At 27.6% G+C, this 22,226-nt stretch overlaps 1 protein-coding gene across 1 annotated transcript in view; it reads right to left on the bottom strand.

The window, feature by feature from the left end:
• The window catches only part of LOC129958038 (hemicentin-1-like), an 89,298-nt gene that overhangs the window by 4,767 nt on the left and 62,305 nt on the right, over nt 1–22,226 (bottom strand). Inside the window, exons 7-10 of the mRNA XM_056070194.1 lie at nt 4,894–5,008; nt 3,517–3,668; nt 3,305–3,421; nt 260–436 (exon numbers count right to left, since the gene is read on the bottom strand). Coding sequence (XP_055926169.1) covers nt 260–436; nt 3,305–3,421; nt 3,517–3,668; nt 4,894–5,008 — 561 coding nt within the window. The remainder of the gene's footprint in view (nt 1–259; nt 437–3,304; nt 3,422–3,516; nt 3,669–4,893; nt 5,009–22,226) is intronic.

Genomic DNA, 22,226 nt, shown 5'->3' on the forward strand with positions numbered 1-22,226 from the left:
GCAATATAAAAAAATAATGAGCCTTGTTGGATTTAAAAATTCTATTTGACATGTTAAATTATAACAGTTCCACCACATTCCAGTAATATAATACATAAAAATATTGGTATCTTACAGATTTTTAAAATAATTTGTAACAAATACAGCATTCTTCTCTTTTAGAGCAATTGTAAATATGAAAAACTTTTTCACTGAAATAAAAAAGGGAATTAATTAAAAAAATTAAATAAAAAACAAAGTATTGCAAGTAATTGAATACCTTTAACTCTCACTAAAATTGTAGCATTGGCTGAACTGATCTCATTTGTTACAATGCAAGTATACTGGGCTCTATCTTCAAATCTAGCATCACTTATTACGATTTCTGTACCTTCCACTCCTCGAGGATCAGTTTTGACAGTGATCCTGGGATCTGACATATTCAGGTTATCTTTATCTACAGAAAGAAAAAATCATTTATAAAATATAGGGATGTAATTGAACAAATAACAAAAAAGAAAACCAAAAATGTAACACAAAAGAACAATGAAAGAAAAAACATGCATAAAGTATGAAAAAATTGTCAATGTACAGAAAAACTTATTAAAACTACACAGTCTATCTGTATTATTAAATTTCAAAATAATTATAAAAAGTCAATAGCATATGATTTTTCCAAAGACAACATAAGAAGCATATAGTCTAGAACAAATTTAAGTATATATAGGGCAACAAATGTGAAGGAAAAGTCAATACTTTATTATAAGTATTCATCAAGCATATTTCAGTAAACATTTCTTTAAAGGTTGATGGGCTTTTGATTCAATTAAATGACTCGACTGACATTCCATGGTTTGCTTTTGAGCATCAATCATCGAAGTACAAGATTAAATTGATTTCAAATTCAATCATTTCATTTTGACTACGAAATTCAGACAAGGAAAAAAATTCTTGACCTCTGAGACATAATTTTTCTCAGATGAATATTTTTCTGCAATTTAGCAGCTTTGCCAGATACTTTCTTCACAGCTTGCTTTAACATTGGTTTTTTCCTTGAATTTATTATTACAAGCTTCCCGGTATTTTTTTTTTTTTTTTTTGCTAAGAATTTCTGCTGTTTGGTTCTCTCCTGCTGAATTCATGTTTTTACATGGATTTGCCTATTTTATCTTTAAAATAGTCCTTTTTACACAACTATACTGCAAATTTCATAAAAATTGAGGGAGGGATGGGAATAACCCTTCTAAAAAAAAGCGGAAAATCATGGAAACACTGAAAAACCACATGCCTGTGAATCTCACACAGTAGGGTTTATTTTCAAGTTGTTTCAATATTCTTATAGTTACTTTCAAGAAGTGATCTAGAATACTTTTCTTCAGATTAGTATCAGTAAAATTTAATTTTAAAAAATTGATATTTAACCACTTAAGAAAATATATTTAAATAATTGCAATTAAAAATCTTATTATCTTATTAAAAATACCCATCAGATTTCAAGCTTATGAAGAATTCCGTTATTTATTCATATGTTTGAACATTTTTTTAAATTTAATATATCCACAGATAAGAAATTTAGGTTATGGTTTATCCAGTTTTGTTATGGTTAACAAGCCAATATTAGCAAACCACTGGTTCATCAGAAAAATCAACCGAGCTTAATTTCATCAAATCTCTTAATCATAATTGGTTCCCTAAGCAGAGTATTTTTAAGTATTAGATCAAGAAATAAATAAAAGTTGCATTATTTTATAACAGTTTTTACATCTATTCCATTTCTATGAATACAAGCCATTTAAATCAAGACAATTTCTTGACATCACAGAAACATTAAAAATTTAACTTACAGACAGTACATCTTATTATTGCATGCTTTCCTTCCCAGTATTGAAGATTCTGCATTTAAAATATGCAGATAAGAAAGAATTTTTTTTTTCCAACAATGGGAAAAAATAAGATGATTGAATATTTGAGAAAACAAAAACAGTTTGTATTTCATTGAAACAATGAAAACTATTAGCAAGCTACTGAACACTAGTTAAAAAAACAATTTCAGGAAAAAAATTACAATTAAGTCAATGCTATACAAAAAGAATATTTTGAATTTTAATTATTCTTGTGCAATTATAGGAAGGAATGAGGTTTGTTTTCCAGCGTATGCTCCTGAACGGATTCTTAGCTTGTGCCGGGTTAACAAAAATCCAAACAAGAATATCACAAAAATTTGCAATTATATTTTTGGGTGGCATTATGAAAACAACAAATTTTTACATTTTCAATTAAAAAAAATAACTGAGGGGCACATTTCCACATTCTAAAGCAGGGGTGGCGAACCTTTATCAACGTGTCACTTTTTCTAAAGAAATGTTTAATGAGGTATAGATGTGCTGTCAAAAAATTTTGAGCTATATTACTGATATGAGAATAAAACTAAATAGCAACAACACAAAACTCTTCATTTACTCTGAAAAAATACATTTTGCACTGCATAGTAGTAGATGTTTTAGTTATATGTGTAATTGAAATTAAAGAAACATTAGTGTGACTTCTGTAGTTACAGATTAAACGACAAATAACCTATATTGGAATTGCAAGATGTTACTTTTATCAGAATGCATGATGAATTGGAGTCATCTGCCAAATGGTTTCTAAGCAAGTCTTTAATGTTATTTATCTCTAAAAACAATGACTTGTAGCCATACGTAGATGAAAATATGGTTAAAATAACATGAGCCAGCTTCTTCAAACAGTTAAATATGTCTGGAATCGAATTTCATGTTTACAAAATTTCATACTTGGCATTTTTACTTATTTTGTTTGTTAATCTTTGTTTCAATCAATTCCAACTTTTTCCTTGTTTCAATAAATTCCTGAATCCATATTGAATTAGAATGGGAATCAATCAGTTGCATTTCAAATTATTCAATTTCCAACCAATCGAATTGGGTAAAGTTCAGTTTATTAAGTAAAGTCGCATGTAAACTGTTTTGATCGGTGGTGTGCTCAAAATATTGTGATGGCACACGTGGCATTGGTTCGCCATCCCTGTTCTAAAATATACAGATGTTAAATTTAATAGTTCCAGATCAAACAACTCAGTCTGTAGAACATCAACAAATTCTCCTTTATTATTTAGTAGAGCTTATTTATTCTCCTTTATTATTTAGTAGAGCTTATTTATTCTCCTTTATTATTTAGTAGAGCTTATTTATTCTCCTTTATTTTTAAATCAAGACATAAGATTATTTTAGTCAACAAATTCCCCTTCCCCAAATAAAAAAAATTCAACATTTTTTCAAAAATGAGATGAAAAAAATAACAATTTTACCTTTACGCCACTGAATTGTTGGTAGTGGAGTTCCCTGAGTAACATTGCACAATAATACTATATTCTGATTTTGAACAACATTACGTGAGGAATCTACAGGAGCTATCTTTACTATACCTAGAAAAAGGAACCAATGCATCATTTTAAATATCAATCTCAATATTAATTTTAAGACAAGAAAAGAACAGTTCAATACATGAAAAAGTTCTTACTTCTAACTGGAATTATAGCTTCCTGACTAGCTGACTTGCAAGTATAGTTTCCACAATCAGATTCAAGTGCATTTTTAATAATAAGTGAATTATTAGATACTTCATCTGTAATTCGTTCATCAGTTACATTTAATGGCAAACCATTCTTTAACCTAAAAAGGATACAAATTAACAAAGTGATTTGAAACATGTATAAAAAATACTTTTAATTAAACAAAATTTTTAAAAAGTAAATATTTAACTTGATTATTTTCATACTACACTAACAGTTAAATAAATTTATCGCAATTAAATTCTGAAATAATGTTCGTAATTTTACTCCTTAAACTGCCATAAAATTTTAGTTCTCTATAAAAAAGTAATATAATAAAAGGATACTTAGAAAATAACTCAATCATATTTCCTTTTATACACTGTAAAAGTGTTATAAAAATTTTATTCATTGCAAAATAAATAAGAATAAAAATACAATAATTCAAAAATTTCAAATACAATTCCTGGTATGAAAAGTTGTTTTTTAAATGTAGTTAAGAGAATGGCCAGCCTATATATAATACCCTTGAAGAAAACTGAGTTATTTGGGGGAGGGGGAATATGCAACTGTAAAAGAATTAAGCTCATACTAATTTTCATCAATAGTATATAATAAGAGTTAAAGTGACTTTTAAGGTTTAATAAAATATGATCTAAAGACCTTAATGACATTCAAAATTATATACTACGGCCTATACCTTGACATCAGTTTCTTGAATTAAATACAAATCATCTCTAAATAACATAAAAAATGATTAAATATATTAGAAAATTTTAATTAATTTAATTTAAAATCATTATGATCTGTTTGAATACAAAGAAATATTTTTAAAATGTTTGTTACAGAATTTATAAAATTTTTATCTGGTTTAAAACTGAAATGTTAATTTTTAAAGTAACAAAAATAGTAAAAAAAGCCAAAACTTTTCTTTTGAATGAATATATAAGAGTGAGAAAATTACGAGTGATAATTTTTAATACCAACAAATTCTCGGATATAAAAATACCAAATGAACAAATTCAAGTTTAGCTCTAAAATTAAAGTCAAAATGTCATTTAGAAATCAATGAGAAAAACGATTACTCTTGGTTGTTACAAAACTTACCAACTTAATTCATTATACAGAAAAATTCATTATGAACATCAATAAATCTGTTGTAATCGTGAAAAATACAAAATATTAAGAATCTGAAAAACCAATCACTTAAACATTTTAATTACATAATGTTGAGAGCTTTAATGTAATTTCAAGATTGATAGTTTTAAAAATGAAGATAACAAAATGATATAGATGCATTCTTAATTAGAAAAAAGATGAATATTTCAAAGAAATAATGTACAAACCATTGTATTTTAGCAGAAGTATCATCTGTATTATTACATTGTAAAACTAGTGTTTGTCCTGGTGTTAAAATAACTCCTTCTCCTTGATCTTCTTCATTAGTAATTATAGCACTTTCTGAAAAAAAAAAAAAAGCATTTTAATTACATGAGCAATATTCATATTGTTCCAAATTATTTCAAAACCCAATCTAAAGATTTTTTGAAAAATTAACTTTTCCCATTTACATTCACAAGTGTTTTCAATAATTCACGACAACTTGAAATGACAGTTTAAAATACTAAAGCACTGTTATGAATATATTCCAGAAATCCAGAACTACTGTGACACTTATTGATATATAACTAAACACATAATTGTTTAAGTTTCATTAGAAAATCAATTCCTTGAAAATTAATATTTTATAATTTCACACAGTTGTTTATCTACTTGGCTTAAATTTTTTCCATTTATTATTATGTTAAATATTTCATTGTTTATATTTGCAATTATATTTTTTGCAAGAATTAAACAATTCTAAAAGATGTATACGATACCCTAAGCACAATCCAGAATGACATGTATACAATGCATAATGTATATAATGAATATTCATTTAACATCGCTAGCATTACATTGGAACCAAAAATATCCATTTAAAAAGTTAGAAATACACTACTAAAAATTATTCAACCACAATAAAAGTACTTAAAACAAGATATCAAACCAAATACTTCCAAAACTCTTTATCAATACATTCACAATTCAAGAAAAGTGTGGAAATTAACACATTTTTTTAAATAAATATTAATATTATCTATTAACATTCAAAAAGTTTTTACATGATATCATAATCCCCTACCCATATTGTCTCTCACAGAATATATACAAAAAAATTAAAAATAGAAATATATATTGTTTTATTGTAAATTACATATTGTACATCTACTACCATGGCTTCAAGCGAGATAAGATGTATGAAATTATAAATGTGATTCTTTAAGGTATTGTTGAAGAGGCTATTAAACTTTAATACTAAAAATAAAAACCAGCCAGAAGAATAATTTTTGAAAGAAAACAATAAGTTAAAAGAATATTTCTCATTATGAGGACAGGAATAAAATTAATCACTAAATTTTATTAAACATTAACAATACAAATTATTCCAATTTTTTTATACATTAAAATAAACTTTCTTTTTGACAAATACATTTATTTACCTCAATGCAATAAAATGTATGCTTAAAAAAACAAAAGGGATTTCAATAGCATATGTTAAAGATATATTTTATGATCAAGACAAACAGAATACAACATATTCACTATAACATCTATATTTTTTATTCATCTTAAATTATATGCATTGTATTTTAATATAAATTGGTTGCTATCACAAAAATAAGTAAAAATAAATTACCCACTGATATTTTAATCACTGCTGAAAGCTCTTTTTAGTTTATTTTTAGAAATGTTGATGACAGAAATATATTAAATAAACAAAATCATTGGAATCAATCAAGGAATGTTAATAATTACAATCAGATAAAGATAAAAATGATCTGAAAAAATATTTTTAAAAAATCACCAGACATTTCATTATTTATTTATTGCTAAAATTTACTATGAATTAAATATTCACTTCTGAAAAGCATTAATTGATATATATGTGAAGTACCTTCCTTTCAATAAAAAAAAAAAAAAAAAAAAAAAAAAAAACACCAGGGGTTATAAACGGCATTACGGCAGTTGCTCAGTTTTAACAAGTTAACCTTCTTATTTAAAGAAATCAAAGCACTGCTAATAATTCTTTAAATTCACATTCATTAAAAAAGCCTACATTTTAAATACAAATTAATATTTCATCATAGTGAGTCATTAAATATTTCAAGAAAAATAATTGTAGTAGCTAAATTATAAAATAAATCCGCTTTTGTATGACTATTATTATATATACAAAAAAACATTTGCATACTGCAACTCCAAAAAATTTTACTAAGAAAAATTTTATTAAGAAAGACTTTTTTCTTCCAGATTTTAAATTTTGTATAAAAAATTCAGAAAAGTAATTATATAGTAAATTATTTAAGAATAACTCCCAGTTTTGTTCGAATAGAAAAAGAAAATAGAATGAAAAAAATATAGAAACGTTTTAACGTATGCCTTCATATAAAACTAATTCAAGTTCTAAGGGTATATTACAATAAAATCAAGTAAACATAAGTACCTGTATACAATGACAAAGCACACACAATTTTTTCAAAATTGCAAACAAAGACAAAACTCAACATCAAAGGACGTATTTAATTGCTATAAATTCTGCATGCTGAATTTTTAATCCATATTTTTTTTTTTAATTAAACCATGTTGACATTAGCTTATAAAGAAATACTCAATGAACGAAGTGTTATTATCTCAAATTCCTCAACTATACTTAATAAAAATTCTATACGCTGAAAAATATTCTTATTATTTAATTGCACTGAACCCTTGCAATCTTTATGAAGATGAACAAAGCAAATATATAAAAATAAAATTTTCAAAGCCTGCTAACTTATAAATATTTTTGAATGTAAAAACGTTATTATAAAATGTTATGCAAAAATGTTAACGAATTAATCGAATTTTTCTATAAAAGTTAAACATTTGCATTCCCCATTATAAACGAAGGAATACATTAAATATGTTAACAACGTTCATTATTGCGAAATCATTACTCAACCATCTATCAAGTTAAGAAAGCAACCACTTACCAGTTACATAGAAACTAAGAACAGCCAAAAGCACGAACTTGAAGAAAACATTCATGTTTATGGAGTGTAAAATAATGAGTACACATATACAGTAAGTACAATATAAAAAATTTTAGAGAAGGTTTAATGTAACAAAAGTTCCGATTTTTAAAGAGTTCATAGATTTACAGTTACTTTTCTCAAGAGACGGATGGATCAATGCGTATACCCTCGGTTCCGTTTCATTTTCGTTAGTCAGCTGAGGATAATCTCGGAACCCAAATGTTGTGTGATGTAGGTACTGACGTCACAGATTAGAGATTGACGTAGATAGCAAACTTGGTTTAAAAACCTCATTTACATTAGGTTTTATAAACTTCACATGATTTGTAATCTCAAATTTTAAACTTAAATCCTATGATAAATTATCTTTCAGTTATATCTGAGTTTAAATTCCACACATGAAAAAAATATTTCGATTCTAATGTCTTAGAATATTTCTTCAGATAATAATGCTAATCATAATACAAACTATTAATAATATTCAATATAACAGAATTTCATAACATTATCATTTCCAATCTGAACTAATAAAGGAAAATTCATGTGGGTATTAGTGCTCAAAATTAAATCTAAAATTAAATTTAGAACTACCAAATTCGACACTGATAAATTTTAAAAGGTGGGAATTGCTCCTTGATGGGATTTCTTTTCTTTTTCTTCTTACTTTTTAATATTTTAATTAATTAAAAATTTAGCAAAATTTTAACTTTAATTTTGGTATAACTTCTAACAATACAACAGCATAAAACTGATCTTTACACTAATTTAAATGTTAGCTTTTTTATTGGTGTCAATTTAATAGCTGTGCAAATTTTTTTCCCCAACATTTTGACAATTAAAAAAATTTCTTAATTTTCAACAACAGATTTCCCGATGCAGAAAAAATTTAAACTGTTTTTCATTGCTTTCATTTCTTTTTCATTGTTAAAGCATTTTTATTTTGATCACCTAATTTTTTTTTTTCCAATAATGAATGCTAGGGAAGAATGGTCAATTTTAATATCTGTGTAATTTACATGCTAAATAAAAATGTGAAGTTTAAAGTACCACGAAAATTAGATGATACAGGAACCAGACAATAGCGTTTTAATAGCACTACGATATCATGGAACTTGACAGTTAGAATGATTCATGTACATAAATAACAGAATAGGTGTAAGGCTATTTGACTAATGCGACTTTAGTGTCTGTCACAATCTGACACTTGAAAAAAAATTTCTTAAGAGAAATCCGAACATTCAGCAATATATAAACGATTTAATTGATATTCAACTCGACTAACAATCCCAACAAATAAACTGTTCGCAAAAGACAGTTGGAAATAAAAGTGAATAATTAAAGTAAAAAGTTGAATAATAATGCAAAAATATACTAAAAAATAAGTAAAAGTTAACTTGAAAAAATTTATTTTCAATTTTAAACTTGCGTCCAAATATTTCTCCAAAATGGGCAAAAATATTATTGAATATTTTGTATAATAAATTAAACCAATTAAAATAAATTCGTTTAATACTATTTTACTTTATTAGACAATCATTTAAAACTAAACGTGAAAAGAATTTTTTTTTTTTTTTTTTTTCAAAACCGTGCGTTTATTTTACTAACCAGTTATTTGCATTAATTAAACTTGCTATATTTTATTTTGATTTTTACATAGAGTTGTTAGTTATATAAATATATCTTTCTACAGCAATACGAGGAATTCTTTAAATTATTAGATGAAAGTTTTGAATTTTAATGGGGTGTGAAGGATAACACCTAAAAAAGTGCACCATACCTCACATTTGCGGTTCCTTTCACTTACATGCACTTCATAGATACAAACTAATGTGATCTACATTAATGATATGTAAGCGGAAAAATCGAAATTAAAATCAGATATCTCTAAAATACGAATCAAAGATTAAGCCGTTAAGCCATTCTTCTAGAATTAGCAAATTCCATATTTTCACAATATTAATGCTATTAATATAGTTACAGAATATTAACTATATGTACTATACAATACCGTACTATAAACATCAGAACAAAATCAAAGAATTTGTTCTGTTACTTAGGATAATAATCTTTATTAATGCTGATAGCTAATGCCGCAAACGATTTTCCATTTCCCTTTCCTTCTACATTGTCACCAAAACCAGACAATTGCTCAATGAGGCATAAATCAAAATTTATTTATTTATTTTCATTTTCAGTTGCGATTTGAAGTGATCAAAAAATTTACATAATTTCAGATATAGATTATGATTACAAATATCATGATAAAATTATAAAAATATTGTGGATAATTTCTTTCGATTCTGAAAGCTTAAGAAAGCTTCGATTTTGAAAGCTTAAGAATAATTTATAATGAACTTTGAAAAATAAATATTACAAGTGGTATTCTGATTTGTTTTAGATAAAAATCACGGCAATTACATTATTACAAATGTATCAGAATACAACGCATATAAGAAAAAATTAAATATTTCTCTCTATTCTGATTTGTAAATTTTTGTTAAAACAAATTTTATATTTTGATAATATACTATTACGCAAACTCATTATATGAAACAATAAAAGAAATAGCTGAAACTTAGATTCTAGCATCTGTTTTTTTTTTTTTTTTTTTTTTTAGAATTTTAAGTTGGTCTTTCATCTACTTTGAAAAGTATTCTACAAATGAAATTGAAATTTCTATTTTATTGAGCAATTTATGCAATATCAACTTTTTGTAAATTGATTCTTTTCTAATACTGCATGTATTATTTAAGGCAAGCTTTATAATTAATTGCTTTCAGTGGAAATAGGAAAATCTGAATTTAACATTTTTAATAACCTCTAAGTCCAAGGACACATTTTTTTACTTTCTCATATATGCAGTATATAGAAAGTATAATAATCAACAAAAATTTCGAACTCGAGTTTTTGACAATTCCTCACGTTTTAGACATCCCTTTTCGAAAAACACATTTTTGGAAAATATCTATTTGCCTGTCTGTCTGTGACAAAGATAACTCAAAAACGCTTTGAGCAAGGCAAATGAGATTTGGTCTTTACACCCGAATTTACAGTTTGTTATCAAATTTTGAATGAAATCTCTTTCAGAGGAAGTCCGTCTGTTCGGCTGCTTGAATATTTGTTGACAAGAAATCTATAAAACGGAGAAAAAAATTTTAAAAAAATTCGTTACGCAGGTTTAAAATCTGTAATGTAGCATTAACATTTGAGACAAATTTAACTGCGGGTTAACTGTATGTCTGTCTGTACTTTCAGAAACATGTAAACGCAATCATTGAAATATTTCAAATATGGTATAGGAGTTTGATACTGTAATTGCAATTGTGTCGAATTTTTTGTTTCAATCGGTTAGGAAAAATCCGTCTAAAATACAAATTTGGTTTTTGGATTTTTATTAACAGCATAACAGGAATCATTTGCCAAAAACTCAAAGAATCACGCGATAAAATCGGTAAAAATGCTAAATTCATGCCAAAGGTTAATATTTTGTAATTATATACGCTAGTGCTATGCAAAATGTACTCTGGGACTTTTATTAGGGGGTATGCCATAAAGTTTTAGAGACACCACTCTCATTGGCTTACTGTTGTCCTCGGAGTAGCACAGAAACTATTTTAATATTTATATAATTGTTAATCACTTTGAAAAAAACTCATTATTTCTTCAGTGTTATAGTAAAATGCGTTTTATTATTTTTGAATTCTGAAAGTTCTACAAGTAATGATACATAGCATAATGCTATTTAGAAGACTCTGCTATCAAAAATAAAATGTTTCTTCAGTAGCATAAATATTTTATATAAAAATATTAATAATATAGATCCTTTCCTAAAACCCAAAATAACAGAAGATTTAAATGCATTCTATAAGTATTTGAATAGAATAATCTCATGAAAGGAATACTTTATGTAAGATACATTTGAATTTCTTGTAATCAATAACAAATCAATTATCAACGCTGACTATAATTTATTGACCAATAGCTTGTCGTATTATGTATGAATTAAAAAATTAATCAGGCATTTTATCTTCGAAAGAAAAAATGACGGAACTCTCTGGAAACATGAATAAAAATCTAACTAAAAATATCGTTTGCTGCTTTTAGATAATTTCTTGCTATGAAATGTAACCAAAAAATTTTTTGACTGTCTTGCATCGAATTATGTAAAATTTCTACAAAATTTTTATTCAATACAAGGTTTTAAAGTACTAAAAAAATTCAATTATTCTGATACCATTTCATAAGATTCTCAAAATAAATATTATATATTTTCTAAAAGGCTAAATATAAGTAAAAGTTAAAATTAGTCCAAAATTTTGTAAAAAAAAAAAAAAAAAAATGTTTTTAATAAAAAGAATCTGATATAAGAAGATTAAAATGAGAGGATCTTTTGATTCGAACTGTGGATTAGAGAATCTGACATGACAAATTTCTAAGAATGTTCATTTAATGGCATCCATGCCTGTTATATAATTACATTATGATTATACATGGATGCTTATACAATTACAGCCATCTCTGGTGACTAGTTCGCCCAGATTATTGACTTTTTAGGCTGTTAAACGATAAATACAGAATGCATTTTTAAAAATTTCAGTTCATATTTTTGTTATATCAAATAATATAACAAAAATATGAATTTAATTGAATCAATATGAACAAATTATTGTGAGCATAAATAAAAAGTGTATATACTACGAAGTAAAATCTTCTCTCTGATGATTGAATGAAATATTCGACATGGCGAGTAATATTTATATTATTTTTCAGATACATGAATTACGGAAGTGTTGAATTAAATGTAGCTGTGAAACTGCTGCTTTATATCAGCATTTAGTATCGACAAAATACTATTAATAAAACTTCTCTAATTACCAAAATGCTGGAACATCAGATTTTTTTTAATTCATAAAATTAATATTGAACTAGGCAAATTTGCTTGTGTTACAAAAATAATGCTCACAATTGTAAGAAAAGAATTTTAATGAAATTAATATTTACAAAAAGTTTTTCTTAAATTATCGTTTGCCTTTTTTCCAGAAATCGTTACGTTGCGTTGTTTAAATCAAATCGCGTGCGCTACACGCAAAATGAAGTAGTTTGAAATGTTAAAATGTCAGTAAGTTTAGACTTGACTGTTGTTATTCCACAATAAATAATAAGACCGATTTTTGAGCCATGCACGCGAAAGTTTTATATAGAGAGAGGATATAAGTTAGATACCGACACTAAAAGAAAATCATTCTTTTCAAATTCCGCCGGAGTTTATAATTTATTCCAAAATTTGGACTTATAAATCAGCTTAGAGTTTACAGAAATGTGTTTAGATCACAGTAATATACAGGGTGTTTATAAAGTCCCGGACCCATTTTGATGTTTAATAACTCATAAAATGATAAAGATAGATTTAAATTAATAACATAAATGGTTAAATAGACTCAAAAAGTTTCATGACCCTTGTCAATGAACTTCCACGTGTGCCCACTTCGTCTCACGGAGAATATCAAGTCGATAGTCACGGCAGGTAGCGACAAGCATATCGGCATCCACAGAGCCATTTGCGCACATTATGGCGATTGACAATGCCAGAAACATGAAAGGATGCTTCATCGGAGAACATTATGCTCTTCAGAAAATCAGCAGCATCTTCTATCCTCCTTAGCACATCTGTTGCAAAGGCCATCCTCCTAGGCCTTTCGTTCGGTTCCAAAACTTGAACAGTTTGAACTTTGTATGCATGCAGTCTTAATTTTTTCTTAATAACCTTGTACACCGTCGAAATTTGCATATCCAATTCTGTTGCCGCTGATCTCACAGATATTCTAAGATTGTGTAAAAATGTCTCTTTGACACGCTCAACATCAAAATCACTTGTGCAAGGACGTCTGGAACGTTTCTTATCTTCGATACTTTCAATTTCTAGAAAATTCTTTTTCCACCGCAAGATGCTGTTTTTGGGTGGAGGATCTTTTTGGTAAATTCTTCTGAAATTTCTCTGTGCTTGCACTATCGATTTCTTTTCTATGAACCACCATAAAATCTGTGCTTTCTCTTGTGGTGTATGCATTCTCCTTAATATCCGCTCGAATAAAACATCACATACAAAAGTACTACATAGAACAAACACTTCCAAAGTAAACATAATATTACAATACTTGCCAAAAACAAAAGAGAGAAAAATGCAATTAATTAGCAGACAATATTTAGAAAAGTACAGATATTTAGACTGGAAAATGAAATTATCTGAAATTAACCACATGTGCAGACGATATTTAAAAAAGTAAAAATATTCAAACCTGAAAAGGAAAATATATGAGTTATTTCATCAATAAATGCCATAAGTTTGTTTATATCTTTATTATTTTACGAGTTATTAAACATCAAAATGGGTCCGGGACTTTATAAACACCCTGTATATTTTAACAGCTTTTATGGTTTATATTCGACCTATTGATGCTATATACTACTTATATTTTTCAGAGTATGCATTTATATAATAAAAATTATGTTAAAATGCATATCCTTTGAAAGATTTCGGAGTGATCAAATTCTAATTAAATGTATGCACTTATTTCATTTCACCATTTTATAAAAGTTTCTTTACTAGAAGTGTCTTATTAAAAGCAATGAAACCAGAGACAAAAACTACACGACAAATATAAAGTAGATTAATTATTATACTGAATGCATTTCCAGTATTTTATTCTTTCAATTTCATTCTTATTCGTCATTATGTCTTGATCATAAATATATATACAGTTCTTAATCGAAAAATTGTATTAAGAAAATGATCTTATTTTATAGTTATTTTATAGTGTTATCAAAAATAACACTTTTCCCTCGTATTTATAAATAAAACGATATTTTCAGATAATATGCTATCATATGAAAATTATTATATTAAAGAAACCCATATTATTTCTTTATATAATGTAATAGTATATCTATCATATAATTCCTCATAAGAATTACTTTTCTCTAAAAGCATATGTAGCTATATCTCAATAATATTTTTTAATTAACAAATGCTATTGAAATGAAGGACGTTCAGAAATGTTCATGAGTTTCGGATATTTATTAGCTAATAAATGTTCGAAAAGTATAGTTTTGAAACACCATTCCTCGAACTTCTCCGCTACGTTAAGAGATAGAGAAAATATTCGAGAAAGGGGGAAAAGAAATAGAGAAAATACTCGAGAAAAATTCCAACATTTCTGGCATATGTATTATAGATAAGATTATTGGAAAAATATGGCTAAAAGTATGTCACAAGATTTTCTGAAAGAAACAGCGGCAGCATCAATAAAAAAACATCATTTCATTTATCATTGCGACTCGTAAACAGAAAATAACAATTCTTCTATTTTTTATTATTATTATTATTTATTTATTTGTACCAGATGAAGAACTTTATTATTGTTACTTTCTCGCATGTGAAATATTTAGAGAGAAATCATTGTTATGATCAAAATATTCAACTTCAAGATTTTGATAATCTCCGCTTTTTAGATTTTTCTAAATCCGTATAAAGAAATGCTCGCAAAATCAAAACAAGCAAGACAAATGAACTTTGATATAAGATCCCTGTATTGAAACTGCACATTTCTTTCAAATTTTGGTGAAATACATCACCGTTAAATCTTTCTACCAGAATATGATAAATAGGAAACTAGCTAAATGAAATTTGGTGTATGATTTTTACACCTTAATTCTAGATTTGATATGGAATTTTGATTGGAGTTGAAACTTGAAAAAAGATCTAAAGTGCATACAGCAGTCTCTTGAAAATATGATGAAGCTAAACAGAGAATGCATTATATTCGGGAAGTATTCTTAAAAACTCGAGGAGTAAATACTCACGTTGAATTGAATAAATAATAATAATAAATACAAAAAAAAGGCAAAAATCGTTTTGTTCTTCTTTAGGAATTGAATAAAATCATTGGAATAAGCAAGATTACATCTTTTATTTAGTTTTATTATTTAGTAAATTATTAAATTTCAATATGGTAAAAAAATCACAGTTACGTGTAACCAGGTGGTACCGCCTCCCCCCCCCCGAAATGTAATGGAGGTGCCACAATATTAAGGCACTTGTCCATCAAATGAAGCCGTTATTTGTTAATCAAGCATCTTTACATCATAATAAATATTAAAATACAATATATATTTAACTGTAACTGCAAATGTACTATTTCATTTGCTGAATTAATAATCTATATATTTAAAAAAGTCAATGAAGCAGTTAACAAGTCACAACTACTGGTCTGATTTCTGTTTTATTTCACATGAACTTATGAGATCTGGATGTGTTATCAAAGACCACCTGCTTTCTGTCATTCTCCGATTTCAGAAGAAATCAAAGAAACAAATTTCATTCTAGCCCCGCGTCAGAAATCGCCAGTCACAACTACTGGATCGATTTTAAAAAGTTTTATTTCATATGAAAGCTCATGATATGACATCAAGGATCACTTGTTGCCTGCAACTCAGTATTTTTGAGAGAAATTGAAGAAACAAAACTATACTGCACACTTTTTAGTGAAATCCCGCTACAAAGTCCACCAAACCCAACTACAGGATTAATTTCAAGAAGTTTTATTCGATATGCAAGCTCTTGGCCCTTAGATATGTCGTCAATGGTGTCATGCGCCCTTCCTCTACCCATTCTCCGTTTTCGAAAAAAACGGGGAAAACATTACTTCACTGTTCATTCTCTATAGAGAAAACCTTGACAGAGTTCCTAACCACAACCATTGTACCGATTTCGAAAACTCTTGTTTCATATGAATGCTTAGCATTTTTCAATACATTATCACTGGTCATCTATTTTCTTCAGCTCCATTTCGTGAAATATTGTAAAATAAAATTTTGATACAGCTTTAGCCTCAATAACAGAAAAGATTTCGCCAATTTCCGTTGCTAAGTTGACAATATCACCATTTTGAAGTATAGTTAGCCAAATAGAATGCTTTATCATTATCGTGCGGCTTTTAATGATAGTATTGCACCTATACACTTTATTACACTTTTGTTGTTGCGATAAGATATAATTCATTAGTACTAGTCCTCTTCTGAGACCGTATTAATGACATTAAAATCATTACGATTTATGTCGAGGAATTTTTATGAAATACATCTTATTAAAACAAAAGAAAGTAACGTTTTAAATTATGATTAGATAATAACAAGAACATTCTGATTAGTTATCTATGTTTGCAAAGTAACATAATTATTTGACAGTTGTTGGAGTTGGATCCTCTATGTAATTTGGAATATATTCCATAAATGGAGGAGGGAACAGACGACCCTTGACGACATACATAGGGACAGTCGGCTGTGACAGGAAATAAAAATTGGCAAAAGTACTACGTTAGATATTTTATTTAGTAATTGTGGTTGACGAACTTTGTCACAGTTTCTCGAAGCAGAGAATGGACACTGAAGCAATGGCTGAAATATCTCTAGGAAATAAACGATGGTTGAGTGAAGGACGTCATAGATTTAATATGAATTTCATATTCATTTGTCTATTGGTGGCCTTAATTTCATATTAAAATAAAATTTGGCTATATCGCGCACCTCGCAGAATGGCTCTTTGATTTTCCCAATTACTTCCCCTAATTAAAGATGTGTGTGTGTGTGTGTGTGTGTGTGTGTGTGTGTGTGTGTGTGTGTGTGTGTGTGTGTGTGTGTGTGTGTGTGTGTGTGTGTGTGTGTGTGTGCGTGTATGTGTGTGCGGCTGCTGCTTCTCTGTGCCAAACATGATGAATATGATGCAGTACCCTCTCTGCCATGCCTGCATCAAATCTGATAACACCAAACTTTGGAAAGTGGAAATGTAGACTTCGAAACAAGAATTTTCATTAATGAAAGATTAAGTGAAATTTGACGTCTTTTTACAATGACTTCCGAGAATACCGCACAAAACTGAATTTTCAAACATTAAAAAAAAATCGTTTTAATAATACCAATTTATTTGTCGTACAGATTTTTCCTTAATTTTGCAATTTTAGAAAAATATTTTTATATAATTTTCGGCACTGGATTTCATTGCTGAAATAAAACTCAAAACGTTTTCTCTATTCCGTCAAACGTTTAATTGCCTGATTTTCTTTTGGGAGCTAAGAAAGAAGAATTTTTTTTAATATCTCTGTAGTTCAATAATCGGGACAGTTACATTTTAATAGTTTTTATGATGTCATGGAACTTGATTCTATTCGAAAAGTCCATTTAGCAATAAACAAACAAAAAATAGGTGAAAAAGATGATAAAAAAAAAGATAAATAACATAAAAAGTGATAGAAAAAAAGGTAAATAACGCAGCTAATCGTCTTTGCTCGCCAAAGGAGAGTAGTTATTGTTTAAAATACAAGTTAGTGAAACTACTGTTGAAATTGTTTTACGCAAATTTAATATTGTTTCATTAAAATAAATAAGTATTAAAATTTGTTAAAAAAACGTTTTTATTAGTGTATTAAAAATGAAAAATATTTTTTTTTAAAAATCTGCTGTGTAAACAAAAAAAAATTTCAAAAGTGTGATCTGCAGAGTGAAGTAATTTAAGAAAACTAGAATTATACCCATATTTCTAAAATTATATGTAATGAATATTTAAGAATTTTTTTTTTTATTTCATATAACATTTATTATTATTTTATGTCTTTCTTTTTTTTCCGTTTTTTGTACTTCATATTTTCACGATTTTTATTTTAGATTTTAGATTTAAAAACTTTTTCTTTTTAATACACTGATAAAAAGTGTTTTTTAAAAATGTTTTCATATTTATTATTTTTTTAGTTTCAAATCTTTTGTTCTTATTAGATATCCTTGGCAACCAGTTGGTGTGCCGGAGTTATTGGTTACTAACATTTCAATTAAATATTTGCATATAATTTACTATTAATAGCTTCCTCGGCAAAGTATGTTTTTAGCTTAAAACTTCGATAGTTCATGCAACCAGTGCAATTTTAAGAGCCTTACACCGTTTTGTTCATTTTTCTATGCATCTTCTCAATTGGCTGTCATCTCATATAAAATTTATATATTAATCTATAGAAATAATAAAGATGAATATCTGTATTTTAAATAATTTAAAATAGGTTCATAAAATATTTGAAAATAATTAAAGCTATAACCAGAATTTTGCTTTAAGCAATAATAATTGACATTTTTGGAGAAAAAAACTCTGTACTTAAATTGAAAGTGTTTCAAAAGTAATTAAAAGAAAGATACCTAAATTATCCTCGGAAACTTTTATTTTTTAATAATTCATTATTTTTTTTTATCTTTGCTTATAATAAAGATGAATGTGAGTGTTTGTATGTTTGTGTGTTGTTGTTCTGCAGGCCAGACCGTCTGAACCTACAGATACTAGATTTGGCCCATATATAACTTGGAGCTGATAATGTGCAGCTCGGAGCAATTTTTTTAAAAAAATTAACTAAGGTTTTAATCAATAATTAAACATTTTTTTTTCGTTTTTAATTTTTTTATAATATACTTTAGTTAGAAACAAGAACTGGTTAAACTCTAATTAATCCAATAATAATGCAATCCAATATTAGAGAAATAGGATCCGTTTTTTTAAAAATATAAGAAAAATCATTCGTATCTCAAGTTCGTATATTCTACAAAATACATTTTAATCATTTACCTAATATAACAATAGAGAATCCAATAACAATTCATTTGATTTAATACAAAAAATTCAGCGTCAACAAAACGTCAAGCAAAAAGAGCGATACAATAAAATATAAAAATTTTGAACATTAAAAAATATTCATTATTGCCTACTTGTGAAGTTAAACTTCAGCTATAATTACCGCAATATTCAAAAAAAAAAATTTTTTTAATGTGCTTCATTACTGTTACACATTCAAAATAGAAAATAAGACGAATCATCATATTTTTATCACTCTGAAATTTTTGAAATACGCGCAGACGATAAGTGGTAAAGAAAAAATAACAGTTATATTTTAAAATATAAACTAATTTAGCCTAGCAGACGATTTTTTATAGGCCAATTGCAAGTAGTTTAGCGTAGAATAAATGTTAGGCAGAAGGAAAAATGTTACTGACGCGAGAATATTATCGAGCTATGATTTTCTATGATTTTAAAGTGGGATTAAATCAAGAAGAATGGGTTTAACGTCTACAATTAGTATTTAGAAATGAAAGTCCATCTCGTGTTATTGTATTTAGATGATTTACAGAATTTCACAGAGGTCGCAACTAGGGATTGCAATACCGGACCAAAATTTCAATACCGGTATTCGGTATTTTTTAAATCTTAATACCGGGATACCGGTTTTAATACTGGTATTAGAAATTTTAGAAAAAGAAAGAAAACACAGGTGTTTCTTTGTTTTATTTGCCAGTTTTGTTAGAGAGTGTAAATATCACAAAAATAATTTGTAACTTGTAAATTATAACAGTATATAATCACAAAAAAGTAAAGGAACGTCTTATTTATTTAAATCACAAAAAAAAGTGTAAATATCACTATTCAGTCTGTGGTACTATTACAAATTATTGAAATGTGATCTTAAAAAACATAATGCATCCATTGTACTGTCATTAAGCCTGAAAAGTAATTTTGTGTAAAAATGACCAGCTGTCGAAAACGCTCTTTCGGCATCTACACTAGCTGGTGGTACTGTTAGCAATGTGCGATATACTTTTTCCAAATATTTCCCTCTAAATTCCTCATCTTCAATTAAATCGACTTCTCGTCTGGTGGTTTTGGATATAGCTGATTTCTGTATTACATTTTGGTTTGTTATTTTTTTTATTTATCGCTAATTCTAATTTTTGTTCAAGAGACAATTCCTTTTCACTATCGACAGTAGTGACTCATAATCTTCGATAATTGAACCGAATTCTGAATGTGGATAGGTTTGTGGGTAAAAAGTTTTAAGAAAATTTACTCTAAACTTAATCAGATTTGACTGGGTTATTTTCTTTTCTTCTTTCTCATTTTCATTTTTAAAATCATTATAATTATTTAAATACCAAAAGACATTTTCTATTTCGGTATGCCTTTCCTCTGTGCGATTTTTCAATGTAATATATAATTCTTTAGATAGTGATGTGTGCTATTCTTTCAGTGACTGCAACATGAAATTTATTGTTGCATTAGCTGTTAATAAATTAGAATCTCTCCGACATAATGCCTCAATAGTCAGTTTTATTGGAAGTAGAGCGGATATAGTTCTGGATATTAAGTCAAATTCACTATCTGAAAAATTAATTTACAGGTTTCAGTCGATTATTGCTTTTTGGATTGGATTTCTCAGTTTCAAAAATCATTCCATCATTAGGAGTAAACTGTTCCAAAATGTTTTAGAATCTAATATTAATATATATTCTGTTTTATTTTCAGTTAGTATATATTTTAGTGATATATCCCTTTTTTATAGGGGAACGTTTAAATATCTTAACAATTTTTCAAACTTTATAAATTATAGGAAGCAATTCTCGATAGGTTAATATTTCACCCTCATTAGCAATATCTTCTTTAACAATTACATTGTCATTATCTTCATTGTCAATATCACTAGCACTCTCTTCAAAGTCGGAATCTGAAGTTTCTATATCCACAGTATTTGGATTCTTCTGTTCTTTATTTTTTTGGTATAACACATCTATTACTCCTAATTGAATCCATGTGCATAGCACAACTGCTGATTTGCACCAATCCACTTTCCAACTTTTTTCATAATTGTTGCTCCATCAATCGTTATGGATATAATATTTTCTTTCAGGGATAATCCATGTTTCGCTAATTTATATTTAAGCAATTAATTAAGCCATTAATTAGCTAATTCATTTCGCCCATTAGGGAGACATAAAAACAAAAACGTATACTATATTACTATGTTTGCGATACCTGAACATATAGTGGAGACAGTTTTAAAAATTTGTAGTAAATACCGAAAAACCGGTATTTAAACTTGTGAATACCGGTATTACAAAATTGTACAAATGGCTCAAAATACCGGTATTCGGTATCCCGGTATACCGGTATTTCAATCCCTAGTCGCAACTCATTTCAGGACGAAAAACACGTAGGAAGGCAGTAAAGTATGGGTCTTTGACTTTGATCCCATACCCACAATGGTGAAAAGACAACGTGTCACGAAAAAAGTAATGTATGCAGTTTTCTTCAGAAGTACAGGACTTGTCAAAGCCACCGAGCTGGAAGGACAGAAGACAGTCACAATAGCTAGTGCACCACTAAGTTTCTTCAGAAATTCTTCAAGAAGTGAATGCTGGAGACTCTTTAGCTACCATGAAAATGCAACTTCTCATTCAGCAAGATTGACAGTTAAGTTTTTAGAACAAAAACATAACAAAGTGACAGAACATTCACTTTATTCACCCGGACGTATTTTGATTACAAAGATGAGATTGATAAGGCTATAAATGCATTTTTTTCATGGCTCAATTCCAAAAGAAAAATTAATGGCTTGAGGCATTTAATCTTTGGAAAATTCCCCTATAAAAGTGCATTTATGCTGGAATGTTGAGAACACACCTAAAATTTCGTAAGTATAACTTTA

The sequence above is a fragment of the Argiope bruennichi genome, chromosome 2 (assembly GCF_947563725.1).
Source record: "Argiope bruennichi chromosome 2, qqArgBrue1.1, whole genome shotgun sequence".
Lineage (NCBI taxonomy): Eukaryota > Metazoa > Arthropoda > Arachnida > Araneae > Araneidae > Argiope > Argiope bruennichi.